Source organism: Nannospalax galili, unplaced genomic scaffold (genome assembly GCF_000622305.1).
Source record: "Nannospalax galili isolate Female #2095 unplaced genomic scaffold, S.galili_v1.0 scaffold130, whole genome shotgun sequence".
Taxonomy (NCBI): Eukaryota; Metazoa; Chordata; class Mammalia; order Rodentia; family Spalacidae; genus Nannospalax; species Nannospalax galili.
The window spans coordinates 81968-97620 of NW_008328145.1; the positions used below are offsets into that span (position 1 = coordinate 81968).

At 40.2% G+C, this 15653-nt stretch overlaps 1 gene segment (V, D, J or C); it reads right to left on the reverse strand.

The window, feature by feature from the left end:
• Positions 1 to 3799: 3799 nt before the first annotated feature.
• Positions 3800 to 4291, reverse strand: LOC103750670. The segment is given in 2 exon segments: positions 3800 to 4091; positions 4194 to 4291. Coding segments are annotated over 2 exon segments (258 nt in total).
• Between the last annotated feature and the right edge of the window lie 11362 nt (positions 4292 to 15653).

A 15653-nucleotide genomic window follows, 5' to 3' on the forward strand; every position in this document is an offset into this window, starting at 1 on the left:
TATATGTGTGTCTCTGTAGAGGCCATAAGAATGCATTGGCTCTCCTGGAGCTGGAGTTACAAGTGATTGTGAGCTGCTAAACACGTGCTTGGAACTGAACTCGGGTCCTCTGGAAGAGCAGCGGGGACTCAAAACTGCTGAGCCTTCTCTCCAGCCCCACATACAATGTTTCTTTTGCTTTCTCTATCTTTGGGCTATGATCAGTTGTTACTGCTGCATGTTTGTCGTGCACACCTGATTTAAGGATGCTTTGGTCACTATCTGCTGTTTGTTATTTGTTCCTTACTTGGAAGCCTCGCCTGATGGGATGGAAATAGTCTGCCCCACTCAGGACACACAGTTGAGAACTCCAGATGACTGCCTCAAAAGGATTTCCCAGTTGTTTTTTGCTGTAGTTGGCACTTGATTTGATAATGTTACTTTTGATTGCTCTCTCTGTTGGGCTACTTCAGGAATTTCTGATGGACATTGTAAGTGTCCTAATTGATCATATTATCTATATGCTATTATCTCACTACGTGCTTTAAAACCTCAGTGATTCAAACCAAATAAATGACCATCACAGATGGTTCTCCACTGCATTTGTCTGCCTTCTGGTCTTCACCAGAATAGAGGCTGTGGAGATGCTGCACACGGTGTGGGGATCCTGAGCACACACACAGCACTAACCTGAAACCCAAAGCTTAGCCAGGCTGAGTCCAAGCATGAGCAGCAGAGGCAGGATGATGTGGGAGAAGGTATGAAATACAAGCTAGCGTAAGGCAGGGAGGCCTGCGGTCCCTTTCCTGAAGCAGCATAACCACAGGGCACACTGTCTTACACACTGGCACAAGAAAGGACTGTTTAGAGGAAACAAATTCAGAAAAAGAAAACCCCAACAATTACAATATAATGAAGCATTAAACCCGAGAGGGAATGCAACATTATTGCTGTTTAACTAAGATATGAGAAGGAAATAAGACAATTCTGCATTTTTATAAATACATTCTAACATATAAAATATGCATCCGAGGGGCTGGAGAGACGGCTCAGCAGTTAAGGGCACTGATTGCTCTTGCAGAGGACCCAGATTCGATTCCCAGCACCCACATGGCAGCTACGAACCGTCCTTAACTCCAGTTCCAGGGGAATCCAAAGCCCTCTTCTGACCTCCGAGGCATTGCACAACACGGGTGCACTCACATACATGCAGGCAATACACTTATACTCATAAAATAAAAATAATAAATAAAAAATTTTAAATAAAAAAATGCACCCGATTTCCTTTCCTATAATACATGTGTTAAATAAAGTTATCACAAACAGAAAAATATCCAGTACCAATCTGTTGTGTCGGGGAATTGGTAAGATTTTTTTCTTTTTTTGCCATATCTTCTACAACTTCAATTGCTACATTGTTGAGAACTTTAGTACTTTTGTAGTGACCTCAAAGTTCAAGCCAGCTGATTTACCCTTTCCCTTTCTGGAGCCATTTTATGGTTACTCATTAACACTGACCTCATGACCAACATCACTACAACCTTAACCCGAGGAAAGATTACTCCTTGTATTCATTGACATAAGTAACAGTATACATTTGTCCTAAGAGAACCAGGAGCACTGTTTCAAAACCCATAAGGCCACTACAAGCACCCAAACCGGAATGCTGGACAGGAATAGAGGCTCAAAACACTCGGGCTTTGTCTTCTAATATCTCTGGAATATACTGGGAAGCAGTAGACAAGATATATTAGAATTTGTGGTTGGTGGGCAGAAAATCTCTATTTTACATAATGATGTAATATAGTAATCTTTGCAGAGCAAAATAAGAAAGTCTATGTATTTTAGTGAAACTGGTGTGTGTGTGTGTGTGTGTGTGTCTGTGTGTGTGTTTCCATTTCACTAAAAATGAGTGCAATACAAAGAAGGGGTCAAGGCTGAAGACAGAAAAATCCTCAGTTTTCATTCCTGTTATTAATATCCCTATTCCAATCATTCCTGTCTATATTCTCATGGCTGTGGGGCTGTCCACTGTTAGTGGCCAACCTACCAGGGGCCACATTCCTGAAGAAAAATGACTCTCTGCCCCCTAGAAACCACCGACTCCAATAGCTCCTCAGTTGGGGCCTCAGAAGCCCTCAGAAATCCATGCTGGGATGTTGACTGGCTCAGTTGACATATCTGGCATTTTAGCCAGAAGGAGTAACCTACTGACATGAATAAAGTGTTCTAGTTCTTTGTACTTCTTCTTTAGAAGAAGCCAGAAATTTGCCATCTTGTTTATCTACTGTCTCTTTACCTATGCATCTGCCTATCACTGTGCTTATCTGACTTCGTTAAGGATTTCTCCCTGTCATCTATGGTGGAACAGATCCTCTGAAAACATGAGCCAAATTGTATCCAACCTCCTTTCTGCTTTAATGCCAGGTAAATTATTTCAAGGACACAAACTCTAAAACAAAACCTCAGAGTAAAGCCATGAGACTTGTGCCAGGAAAATAGAGGCACAAGACCACCTTGGGAGACTTTCCCATAGCATGCAGTTCCGAGGTGATGGTGATACCGTGGAGGTACTATGACATGACACAGAGACCTAGGGGCTGACCACCTATGGATCTGAGCACAAGTATGTGTCCTAGTCATTTCCCAAAGTGATGCAGAAAGGAGGTGACTCGGGACAGGTTGAGCAGAGCAGGATGAGACCTCCATTCACAGCACAATTAATGTTACTATCATTCTTTTTTTAAGTATATTTTATTTATTATTTTTTATTTTATATGTATGAGTGTATTGCCTACATGTGGGTGCACCTGTGTTGTGCAATGCCGCAGAGGTCAGAAGAGGGTGTCAGATTCCCCTGAAAGTGGAGTTAAGGATGGTTTGTAGCTGCCATGTGGGTGCTGGGACTAGAACCCGGGTTTTCTGAAGGAGCAATCAGTGCTCTTAACCACTGAGCCATCTCTCCAGCCTCCATTACTGTCATTCTTAACCCACGATCAACCATGTTCACTTTTACCTCTCAAAATAGCCCATGTACAGCAAAAACCAGTGAGCTCTTCCTGATGGGGACAGGGCAAGTCCTAGAAGCCTTTCCAGGTCTTTGAAGAGCCACAGCTTAAAGCCATCCCTGAGCAAACTCAGGAACTGGCTGTGCCTGAAGTTCAGATCACAAGGGTTAGAATTTGCACTTTTTTTTCCTTGAACAAACAGAAATGAAGATGTAATGAAGAAAGTCATGCAAATGGAATATATATTAGCTTAAAAAATTAAAAGTGTTAGAATTTGCACTTTTTTTCCCCTTGATCAAACAGAAATGAAGATGTAATGAAGAAAGTCATGCAAATGGAATATATATTAGCTAAAAAAAAATTAACTGGTTAGACCTTACCTGTTATGCACGGTCTTCAGGGGAGGACAATTAAAATATGTCGTGAAAAATCTCATGAAAAATAGGACGTCCCAGAACTTTCTCTGCATCTGATCCTGGTGACAATCACAGAGGTCCTTCTTCCCTAATCAATGCAATTGAGCACTCTGAACAGGAGAAAACACATTATATATTTAATTAAGTCAAAACACAACGAAAGTCTGTTTTCATAGGCATTATGGATTCCTATGGACCGTGAACAAAGAGAGGGTGTAGGGGAAAACTATCAAAGAAAAGGCAGAAGAGACAAAAAAGCCCTTTTGTCTATGCAGTCACAGGCTGAACCTGTGCTAGGTGCATGTTGTTCGCCCTCTAGTGGTACTGTGAGGCCCTGTAGGGAGGTTTATGTCTGGGTTCACACTGAAGTCCCCCTCACTGTGCCTAGTACAGTAATATGTGGCTGTGTCCTCAGATTTCAGATTGTTCATTTGCAGGTACAGGGTGTTTTTGGAATTGTCTCTGGAGATAGTGAATCAGCCCTTCACAGAGGTTGCATAATTTATTTTGCTACTATCTCCTTTGATTTCTCCAATCCACTCCAGCCCCTTCCCTGGGGCCTGGCGGACCCAGCTCATCCAGTAGTTACTGAAGGTAAATCCAGAGGCTACACAGGAGAGTTTCAGGGATCTTCCAGGCTGCACCAAGCCTCCACCAGACTCCACCAGCTGCACCTCACACTGGACACCTGTAAACATGAGAATCCTGGTTAGGAAACTGTCACACATGGTCACTGTCCCTCCCACTCCTGTCCACTCACACACTCAGCATCTTATTCCCCATAAATTACCTTTTAAAAGAGCAACAAGTAAAAGCCAGTTCAGCCCCAACTCCATGGTGAGTCTGTGTTCAGTGCTGATCACTGAATGGGAACACCTGGGACTCCAGAGCTGGGCTCCTCTGCCTCAGCTGCAGGGTCAGGACTAGGCTGGTTTTCATCGGCAGAGTGGGGCCATATTTGCATGTCTTCCTGGTATATATAGGTAACTGTGTGGTCACTGTCACAGAACACATTTCCTAGAGCAGATGTGACTTTTGGGGGACAGTTTGGTAAAAGTGACCATATTTAAGATAATGGGTCTCAGTCATGAGTAGTGTTGCACTCCTGTTTTTCACATTCATTAGCCCGAGACTTCAGTCCTATGAGATCCCAACTATCTCTGAGAGTGTTATTTTACATTTGTTCTCCTGAAAGAAAGTGTACAGTGGGGAGACCATTTGCCCTGCCCTGAGCCCTGTTGGCAGCCAGGTATGTCCAATGAAGATGTGGAAACTGTGGAGCCAACCTGGTGCTGTAAGAACTGCAGTACTGAATGTGATAAGTTACATACCTGTTATCTCTTGTGTCCAATTTACCAAGCACCCTGAGATGCCACAGTTAACTCATCAGGGGTGGGAAGACCATAGCAACCCCATAGCAGTACATCATTACAAGGAATCGGGATGGCTCATGAACAAGGCCTTTGCTTGAAGAGATAATTCAAGTAGTGGCTCCCATCCATGCTCCTGTACCCAACATCATTCATGGATGGAACAGTTGATAACAGTGGGGGATTTTTGTCTGCTGTTTTGGACCCCACTGATTTATATTTAGTGTCTACTTAGCCATCCAAGACAAACAGGCAGTTGCTTGGAGCAGATGTTAGGTCTTCCAAGATCCTCTGTGAAAATGTCTCTTTATGCAGTGACAAGCTTGGATTTCTTGCAGATTTGGAACAGCATGTGTATGAAGCAGGAGAGCAGGAGAGGGAGAGGGGGGGAGAGAGAGAGAGAGAGAGAGAGAGAGAGAGAGAGAGAGAGAGAGAGATTGATGTGAAAGAAACCAGTAACAGAGAAAAACATTGGAAACTCTTGACCAAGGAATACATGTAAGGGACAGAGTGTGCAAGAAAATGCTGATATGCAGGAAAAGTACTGCTTTGTGACTCATAAAGTGGAACCTCTGGCCCAGGGCCGCTGACCTTTTGACATTCATCCATCTATTGCTCACTTCCACTCTTGGAAGCTCTGTTCCCGTGAACTATCTCCATTTCTACTGATATATACATATCCCTGGTCCAATTCCCTGCTTTCATTGTTTCCTTTCTGAATCCAATGTCTACCTGTCAGTCAAGAGGAAAATTTTATCAACCACAAAACCATCATCCAGTAAGTAGAATTTATGCCTCTTAGTTCTTAAAAACTTTAATTCAAGGAATCCTTTCGTCATTGGTCTGTTTCCCTCCCTCCCTCCCTCCCTCCCCTCAGTTATTCTTTTCATTGTCCTAAGAAGCTCACAACGACCTCAGACCCAGATGTAGAGATGACTTCCCAGCAGCTGGCAGAGGTGCACAGGAGCCCTGACGTGGCCGCGTGTACCTGAAAGAGCGCAGGATGCCTCCCTTCTCTTTCATGCTTAACAAATGCAACCATCTCACCAGGAAATCTGTTTCCCTCCTCCTCCACTTACAGTTACCTGGGGAAAGTGGACAATGACTGGGAATATGCCCTGACTAATGACAGTGCCCTGGAGGCATAACATCTATTCATTTCAAATTCTTTTATGACTCATTGTGCCACAAGGTCGTGGTGAGGAGACTGGACAGCCCACACAGCACTGTAATGTGTGTCCATCGCTAACATACAGGAAGATGGCAGGTGTACTAGTCATGACATTCAACTAAGCCGTGGGCCCCCAGTGTGTCACATTGCAGTGGTAATTGGGGTTGTGTACCTGGTGAGTTGTGGTCCTCCTAAAACATCATGGCAGAGTCGTTGAACTCTGAGACATCAACTTTCAGACCACAATCCAGGTGGAGAGCAGCTGTGCTAGCCAAAGATGGCAGCAGTAACATTTAGGAGTCTAGCAGTGATGGCTAAATGGCAAATTCCAGAAAAGAACAAAACCCACATCGAGTACACCAGACATGCTTGTGCCACATGGGCAACCAGTGTGGCAATGGCCTATGGGGTGGACATCAGGGTGCAAACAAAGATAGTGACACCATGTGGTGGCCTTGGGTCTACCTATCTAGCCATCATGTCCCACATGCACCACAACTCCTGAAGACTTTCATGGACTCCCAGCATCTTGCTCCACCATCACCATTCCTTAAGCATTGCTCCCACCAGGGACCCAAGGCTTGTGTCGGTCCAGCAGGGACAAACTTTAGTGAGATGAGTGATCAAAGCCCGGGATCCTATTTCTATGTGGCCAGCACCTGAGGAAGGAGACACAGGCTGTGGTGCCTCTTGATGGGATGGGGGTTCATGCTGAGTGCTGCCTAGGGGATAAGTGACTGGGGTAGGCATACCGAAGTATGGGATGAGGTCAGCACAGGACAGCAGCTTCTCACACTCCCTGTTCTCTTAGGTAACTCTGCTCTTCATGTCCTTACTGCAATATCTTGTCACAGAGCTTCACCAGCTTCTGAGTCATCATAATCTGACTGTTCTCATGTGCTCTCATATCCTCCCTCTTCACTAATGGCAGGCAGTTCCATTCCTGGGGTTTGGGTTTATCCTGTAGGTAATAAACTATTCCCTTGATCATGAGCTCTGCAGATGAAATAATGCCATTTCACATTTCACGTGTATTGGAACTTAAAACAGGACCAAAGTTATTCATATAAGAAAGGATCATTTCTAAATTTCTTGATTTGATTTTTATTATAGATAGTAAAGGATAGTAAATATAAAAGTATATAAAGTATATTAGTCCAAATACCAATGGATAATGTTCATTAAAATTCTGTTATTGGATCAATTTTCAATTGGATTCATTTCCAGAACTATTTAATATACAAGTAGTAAATATGAGATTTTAGTAAAGCTCTGATATCTGTGAAGCGATAAGTACATCAAAGATGTGTAAGTTAAATTTCCTTTTCATACTGATATTTGCAGGTAATACATTCTCCACATGCATGAGCCTCTAGAATGTGGGTAAACTGCACTGGCATGTATTGAGAGAAGCTGCTAAGTCTCACCCAAAAAGAGGTAGCTAGTCCTTACAAATTTAGGGTAACTTTAAACTTTCTAATATAACAATAACATATAAAATTGTCGCCTCTTCGCCTGTACTCTTTTCTTTCAAGATAAGATATGCTTATTGAGGTTTTTATCATGTCTAATTTAAAACTAAAAGGAAAATGATCATTAGAAAACAAATTATTGGTACTCACTCAGTCTGCTTACAATGCTATCAATGATCAGACAGGATCCTTGTCTTTGAAATCCAAGTCTTCTACTGTGATATTAGATGTAGTGTATTTGGAAGAACAGATTTTGAATTAAGGTTTGCTTCATGAAATGGAGAGAATAATCATATCAAGAGAAGGGACTGAAAAGACTGTAGGAGATGGGTGATCGGCAAATAGACTAGGAGTTTCTGAGTTCGGGATGCGACAGGGCCATTGCAATAATGAACACACAGCAGCTGCGACAATCTTGCACACACACACACACACTTTATCACTCTCATGGACACGTTCTCTCTCTCACACACACACTTTATCACTCTCATGCACACGTTCTCTCTCACACACACATACACTTTATCACTCTCATGCACACGTTTTCTCTCTCTCTCTCTCTCTCACACACACACACACACACACACACACACTCCACATATGAAAGAAGAGGCAGACTACTTGGGAAAAGGAAAGGTCAGATGGAGTGGGAAGAGGATTAGAAAAGGTAAAAAGGGGACTTATGATCACAATACATTTATACAAGTCTGAGGTTGTCAATAAACTAATGTTAAAAATGTGAGAAAATAGTCCTAAATAAGTAATATAAAATATTTTGTTCTAAACATATGGTCATATGTAAATATGAATTGTCTGCATGTGCTGGTGTTTTTATAGTACTACATTTCATTATAGGTGATGGCAACATGAATCAGTTTCTGCTACATAAGTTCAAAATTTTAGTTCTTGTAAGTGAAACATTAATGTTCTAGATCTAGCTGCCAGGAAAGGTTAAGAATGGCCACCAGTTCCAATGCTCAAATTAGATTAACAAGGATGTCAAAGGACAAAGAGAAAAAAAATTAGTTAATGTGGCCATGTTGAGAGAATCACATAGTGAGTCTGTCTTTTGGGTACTGACATGAGCTAAAATTTAAGTTTAAAAAGATATGTAATGATATTGATATGATATATATTTCTGGGAAAGTGAAAGTTAAAGAAACGAAAAGGAATGCTTTCAAATAAGGGATTATTTATATAGTAGATTTTCCATAAAGATTGCTCCAAAGCAGCAAGAAAGAAGTGAAGACCAAACCAGGAAGATGCAGCATGGTGCAGAATGTCTAAGCAAGTCACAAAAAGTATATGAGAGATAAAGTTTAATGATGGCATTAAATCTCATCAAAAACCTAGGTTGTTCAATATGGTACTTCTGAAAATTCTATTTATAAACCTGGATACAAATAATTACAAACATCATGTTATGCACTCAACTATTTTGTTTTTTGACCTATTTTTGTACACACATTTGATCTGTTCATCATCATGTCCCTGTCAATAGTACATCTGGATGTTTATACTTGCAAAAATGTGTATCTTTGTCTCATTATTGTGACAGTGCTGTGTAAGGTGTTTGGTTTATCAAATAAATACCTTTTAAAACAAAAATATTGCAATTTAAAGATAACTTCACTATGGTGAGAGATTGTTAGATGTTTATTTCTTCCATTAATCTGCTCCATACATAAGCTACAAAAAGTGTGAATGAGACCCCAAACACTCCAAGTTAACTTTTAAATTTGAGTTATGAAATCTCAGCATTCTATCTGCTCCCTGGTCCACTATGTTCCATGAGCTTTATGTGTTGAGGTTCCACTGTAGATGTGTCATTTAGGGCTGGGCATCTCTCAGACATATATTCTCTGTGTGTGACGAGTTGTGGAACTCTGTAATAACCTCCATCTGTTTAAAAAATATGCTGTTTTGATGAGTGATGTACAGTACTTCTCTGTAAATATAAAGATCCATATTTAGCATGCAGTAAGAAATTTCATTTGTCTACAGATATGACAGAGATAGGGTTTTCTATAGGATCTATGGACTCTCCAGCCATGTGTATTTGACTATATTTACAGTACCACACCTGAATTCCCTCACATTTAGAGGGATTTAAGTTAAATTAGATGGCTTTTGAATATCCCCTACATGAGAGTGCCACTGCTGCACCAATATGGATAGCTTGCTATGCCAGTTGTGGTTATTAGGGTTTACGACTCAGCTGGATCATTGATTTTCTCCCTTAGCAGTTTGCATAGTATCGTCTAGAACTAGGAGAGCTAGTCCTCAGGGAAGAACTTCCAGCTCAGTTCTAGCTCCATTGCTTCAAGTCCCATGTCCAAAGTAAGTCCTATATTCAGTATTAGGGTCTTACCTTCAAATCCTGTGAGGTAATTAAGTTCTGTGGCAATAGCCTGTGTTATTTTGGGAGTCTCTTGGACTACCCTGACCAAGAGCCCAAAGGACAGTTAATACACGTCCCTCTGCCTTTTTATTCCACCTAAGCTTTATTTAGCTCCCCTCTCATTCTCCCTGTCTAAGTTACATCCTCTCTTCATGGTTAAAGCACCTCTATTTGCCCCATTTTCCCCTTGATAATGCCTGTTTCCTATTACCCCCCTCTCTTGAGTTCCTTCTTCCCTTTTACCCCCATGGCTCCTTGTATGTCCTTCCCTCCTCTCTTCCCAGTTGAATATCCCCCATTTTATCCATTCCCCCATTGGTAACATCTGTTTCTGACTATGCTCTCTCTGGGATGCTTTCTTTCCCTTTACCGCCCTGCTTCTTTTCCATATTCTTGACTCCTGATGTTACATCAGGATATATACTCAGAGCAGCAGTACCCTTTTCTCCAACTCTGACCCGCTTGGATTCTGGGAATCTATTTCACTCATAATCAACTCTGCCTGTTTCCACCAATATCTACATGACTGTTTTCTAATTTCCTCTATGTAACAAAAGAACTGGAAATACCAGTGAATTCTGTCTGTACTCTAATATCTATTACATGAGTGGACAGTAAAAACAATGGCTCAGTAGTTTGAATGAAAGCACCCTGACTGGGATGAAAAACCTTACTTGGATGTCAGTCTATCCTCCCCTCTGCTTCAATAGAAAATATGGATTACCACAATTCACAAGGTGCAAATCAAAAACCAGGAAAATAGAAAGAATGCTGCGTCAACACAGAGGTGCAGCTCCAAAACTGAGGACTCTCCAGACTAACCCTTTACTGCAGGTGGAACTATAGTTACTGCTTCTTCGCACAGTATAATCAATGCACTGTTTTCTTCTATTGCTCTCTAAACGTTGAGCTCATTCACCACCCAATAATCCCATCTTTGTTACTCTAGTGCCCAGTCCATAACAAAACCTAGTGTTTTTGTTCTTCACTGGGAACCCTCTGCGATTTAGAATTTTAAAATCTTAATTGAATTTCACAGAGTCAGAGTAAACTCAGTGATTTTTTTTTCTTTTTTATCATCATGTAACAGGACTTAAAAACAAAACAAAGCAAAAATTGAAACATAGTCACTTATTACATGAGACTCTTCTAAAAATATTTTATTGTTTCCTTCAGAATTTCATACAGTTGTCCTATGCAAGCTACTGAAAGACAAAAATAATCATCAGCTTTGCCCAGCTGTAAATCCTGAGTGCTTCAGTGAGAACTGACCAGGCAAGATACACCCACTTGTGCACTAGTGACATGAATGTTAGGTGACTGAACAACCACTTTCTGATGGAATTTAAAATCTATTTCAAACTATGGAGCCCATATAAAACATTTTTTTTCTGGCATGTCTTTAGTGTAGCACACAGTGTCCATAAAAAAGTAGAATTATAGGTGACCCCAGAATGCCAGGCTTCTTGCTGCTTGCCTTCTCTCTCGCTGCTGAGTTCATCTTGCTGCTGTAGAGTGAAGACTTTCTGATCTTTTGGAAGTTGTCAGACCTTCAGCACCAGATCAGGACTACTGAGACATCCAGCCTTGATGAATGAGCAAGTACGGATTCTCAGATTCTCCAGTGTGGTGCAGCCATTGTCAGACTCTATCCTGTGAGCTTAGCTGATAAATCTCTATACATATTCATTCTACCAGTTCTGTTTCTTTGGAGAACCCTGACTAATACAGTGAGTGACCAACCACTTTCTGATGGAATTTAAATTCTATTTCAAACTATGGAGCCCATATAAAACACTTTTTTTCTGGCATGTTTTTAGTGTAGCACACAGTGTCCATAAAAAAGTAGAATTATAGGTGACCGTTCTCCCCCAGCAGCCTGCATAGCACCTTCCAGCAACATAAAAGCCGTCAACATATGAAACAGCATATTCCAGTGCTAAATTCATATTCCACATGATACTTTTTCCAAATCAGTTGGTAAATTTCCCAATCTTCTCCAGAACATATGACATAATCATGGAAATTGTCACAAATTTAATCAGTTTGAGGAATTTTCTGTGAAGAAAATTTTTTGCCTATTTTATAGTAAGGTTTTGTAATTTTTGAATACTTACTGTGAAATATATAGGGTTCTCTAACTGTACTGATTCCCCAAGGCCAGGCACATCCTTCCATAATCTATAGGTGCTTCTCCTCCTCCTCCTGATGACGACCCTTCATCTTCCGCTCATCCCAACCCTCCTCCTCCTTTCCCTCTTCCTTCTCCTTTTCCATTTTCTGTGTTCCTCCGTCACTCCATGTATGAGGGTAAATCTGGAATTTTGTCCTCCTGAGTCTGGATTCTTTTGCTTAAAAATGAATTTCATCCCTAGCTTTTTTCCTGCTGATAGTATATTATTCAAAATCTCTGAATAATGACCCATTTTGTATATTTGTTAGCACTTTATCCATTCACCCATTAATGATTGCTGCTTATGTTTGAATCTGAAATGTGTGCCACAGACTCACGGTTTGAATTTGGGATTCCCAGCTGGCGGTACTTTTGGGGAGGTTCAGCTAAACTTAGAAGGTGAAGTCTAGCTGGAAGAAAAATGTTTAATTTGTGTTTGACTTCCTGGGAACATGTGAATAAATGTCTGTTGAGATGAGCAAATAGCTTATTACCCTTGATATGGAAAAAAACCAGAGCAAAGAAAGAATTCTACCTAATAATAGACTGGTCAAAATTTTAATGATGCTAATTATAAAAGAATGACAGTGAGTTTACTTACAGGAGCATGAGTGTCTCTAAGGAAGCTGCATCACTAAAAATTCCCCCTCCAACATGGGTGAACACTGAAAACCTGGCCCAATGACCAATTTAAGGTTTTCCTACAGAGTAGTCTCTTCATTCATGGACAGTGTTTTCTGATTATATGACTTTGGGAAAAAAAGAAAAAAAAACCTCATGTGTCATAACTTTCAAAGCTTCCCGAGTCCCATATGTTTCATGAACTTAATGTGGCTTTGATGTTTCATTTCTATTTGATTATTTATGAGTCCCCTTCCTCCCTCTAAAAGGGAATAATTCAATGACAGGTAATAGATGAAGAGCACTCCACCTTTTCCTCTACTTCTCACATTTTTTCTGCCCAGTCTTCTGTGATGTTTCCTGTGCTTTGGGCATGCTAAATATGACTGTTAATTTTCTTCCACTTGTGGATGAGTACTGGGCCCTTATCCCACAGCAACCATCACTTAGTCCCAGTATCTTGACCATTTGTTAATCTCTGTATTAACCGCTGCCCACTGTAAAACAGAAATTTCCCACTACAATCAAGGCTAACCACAACCCACAACTGTGAACATAAACATCAATGCTTAGAAATTAATTTTATCTTTAATAAAATGATATCAATTTTATCCCTTTTAGGGCCTATGGACTCCTCGGTCACATATGTTTGCTTTTTGTACAGTACCAAATGCCAATTCCCTCCTGTGTAAAAGAACTTATCTTCCATCTAATCGTTTTGGTTGCACACAAAATAGAGGTGCCACGTTTGCAGAAAATTGCACCTCTTAAATCTCCTCAAGCAACACCACCAACTGGGTCAAGCTCAAATACTTAGAGTCTATGGGGGGCATTTTGAATTCAAATCACCACAATCAGTATGTTTTTAAGTTTTTCATGATTTTTTTAAAAATTACCTTTCTTTGTATTTAACTTAGTAGCATGTAGAGCAATTAAAGTAAAATCTGTTTAATGCTGTCTACAGAATTGTATTTTTATACATTTAAAATATGTGTGCTCTTTTAAAGTACACTGTCACAGGCAGCTTGGTTGTCACTGCTCTTTCTATATATAAAACTTCTCTATTTTCTTCATTACCTACAAAAGTGCTCATTTTGCACCTCTGTGTTTGTGAGAAGTTTCATGACCTCTTCATTCTTTGAATAATTTGATCTGCAGTGTTGAGTTACTGTTCAGTTTTATTAACAAACATCACTGTGCTTGCCAGAGTATTTTACAAATAGAACATTGGAAGTACTTTACTAACACAGAGACATTTGTCTATGCACTGACCTTCTTGACTTCTTACTTTATTAAAGATTTAATATTTCCATACCTACTACACTACAGTGAATATTATCAGTGAATTGGTGAACACGTTTCTTTATTAAATTTAATGTTTCCATACCTACTACACTACAGTGAATGTTATCAGTGAATCGGTGAACACGTTTGAAAAACTATACATTGAAAAGGTATACATCATTCCATAGTTTATTATGGAAACAAGCCTTAAAAAAGTTTGTTTCAAGTTTAGCTGTTATAGAAAAATACCATATAAAATGTAAACAATTGTCTTTAAAAGATTAAACTGAGTTTTTTTCATTTTCTTGCAATATCAGAGATACAATTTAAAACATTTCCAGATATTTCTTTAGTTTCTAAAATTTCCAAATTAGCTCATCACTTCAAAATGCCTCCAGTGTCAAAGTATCATGCTTTAAAAAAAAATTATTGAGTATGTCATACAGGCATATAGGTATTTTGATCGTATGGGGAGATAAACCGAGTTTTCTTGAATCAAATCTCTGTAATTGCATCTTTGGAATGGAAGAGTTACAGAGGGAAACGTGAAGATTTGATTTTTTGGATTTTCACAGTTTGGTAAGATGACATTAGAGAAACTGACCAAAACGTGCTTCATTTATTCCTGTGATGTGTTTGTAAATCAGATTCTTATGATTGTTCCTCCTGCTTCTGCTCCTCCTCCCCTCCTCCCACCCTCCTCCTATTCCTGTTCCTTCTCCACCTCCCTCTTCTCCAACTCCTGCTCCTCCTTGTTCTCTTTGTGCCCCTCCTCCTCCACCTCCTTCTCCTGCTCCTCTTCCTCCTCCTCCTTCCCTACATCACCTTCTACCTCTGTTCTTCCTCATCGCGCTGCCTCCTCCTCCTCTTCCTCCTCTTCCTCTTCCTCCTCCTCCTCTTTCTCTTCCTCCTCCTCCTCTTCCTCCTCTTCCTCTTCCTCCTCCTCATCTGCCTTCGGCTCCTTCTCTTTGTTCTCATCACTATCAGCCTCACCTCCTTTTCCTTCTAGTCCTCTTCCTTCTCCCTCCTATCTTCATCTTCTAAATTCTTCTTCCTTCTCCTCCTTCTCCTTCTTCCTGTCCTCCCCCCTCACCCCTCTCTTCCTCCTCCTCAGCCTGTGTCTTCCTCCTGCTTCTCTTCATCTTCCTCTTCTTCCTATTCTTCTTCTGTTTGCTCCCTTCCTCTTCTTTCTCCTCCCTCTTTTGTAGTACAAATTCAGACATTTAAATAAAAACAGATAGCTAAAGATATGCGGTGACTCTGCTTGTGCAAATTATGGATAAAAGTAGTATTAAGTTAATGTAAAGAATGAATTAAAATGGTAATTTTCAATACACTAAAGCCACCCACAAGGAACTCTCCCTAGTAAATGAGTCTTCAAAGCAAAGCTGAGCTGAAATAATATCACAGAATACTTAAAAAGCATAAAATGAAGAAATAATTGTGCCATATTCCAAAATTTTTAGTGATGTTTCTTCAAACTTTACATATGTAACAACCTAATTTATGGTTTAAAATGAAGGCGTTATATTATAGGAAACATTTAATACATTTTCTCTTTCTATAAATTAACTTGTAGGTCATGAGAATCTTAATTTTTGTTGACAAACCAAGGCAACTCTCTTTCACTGGCTTCACTTGGAAAATTTGATCACATAGTTAATTATTATCTATGTCCAACCATCCTGAAGAAAGATACAAAGGATTTATCAACTCTGAAAATAATACAACACTTATCTTAAAGAGGGGAAAATAAAG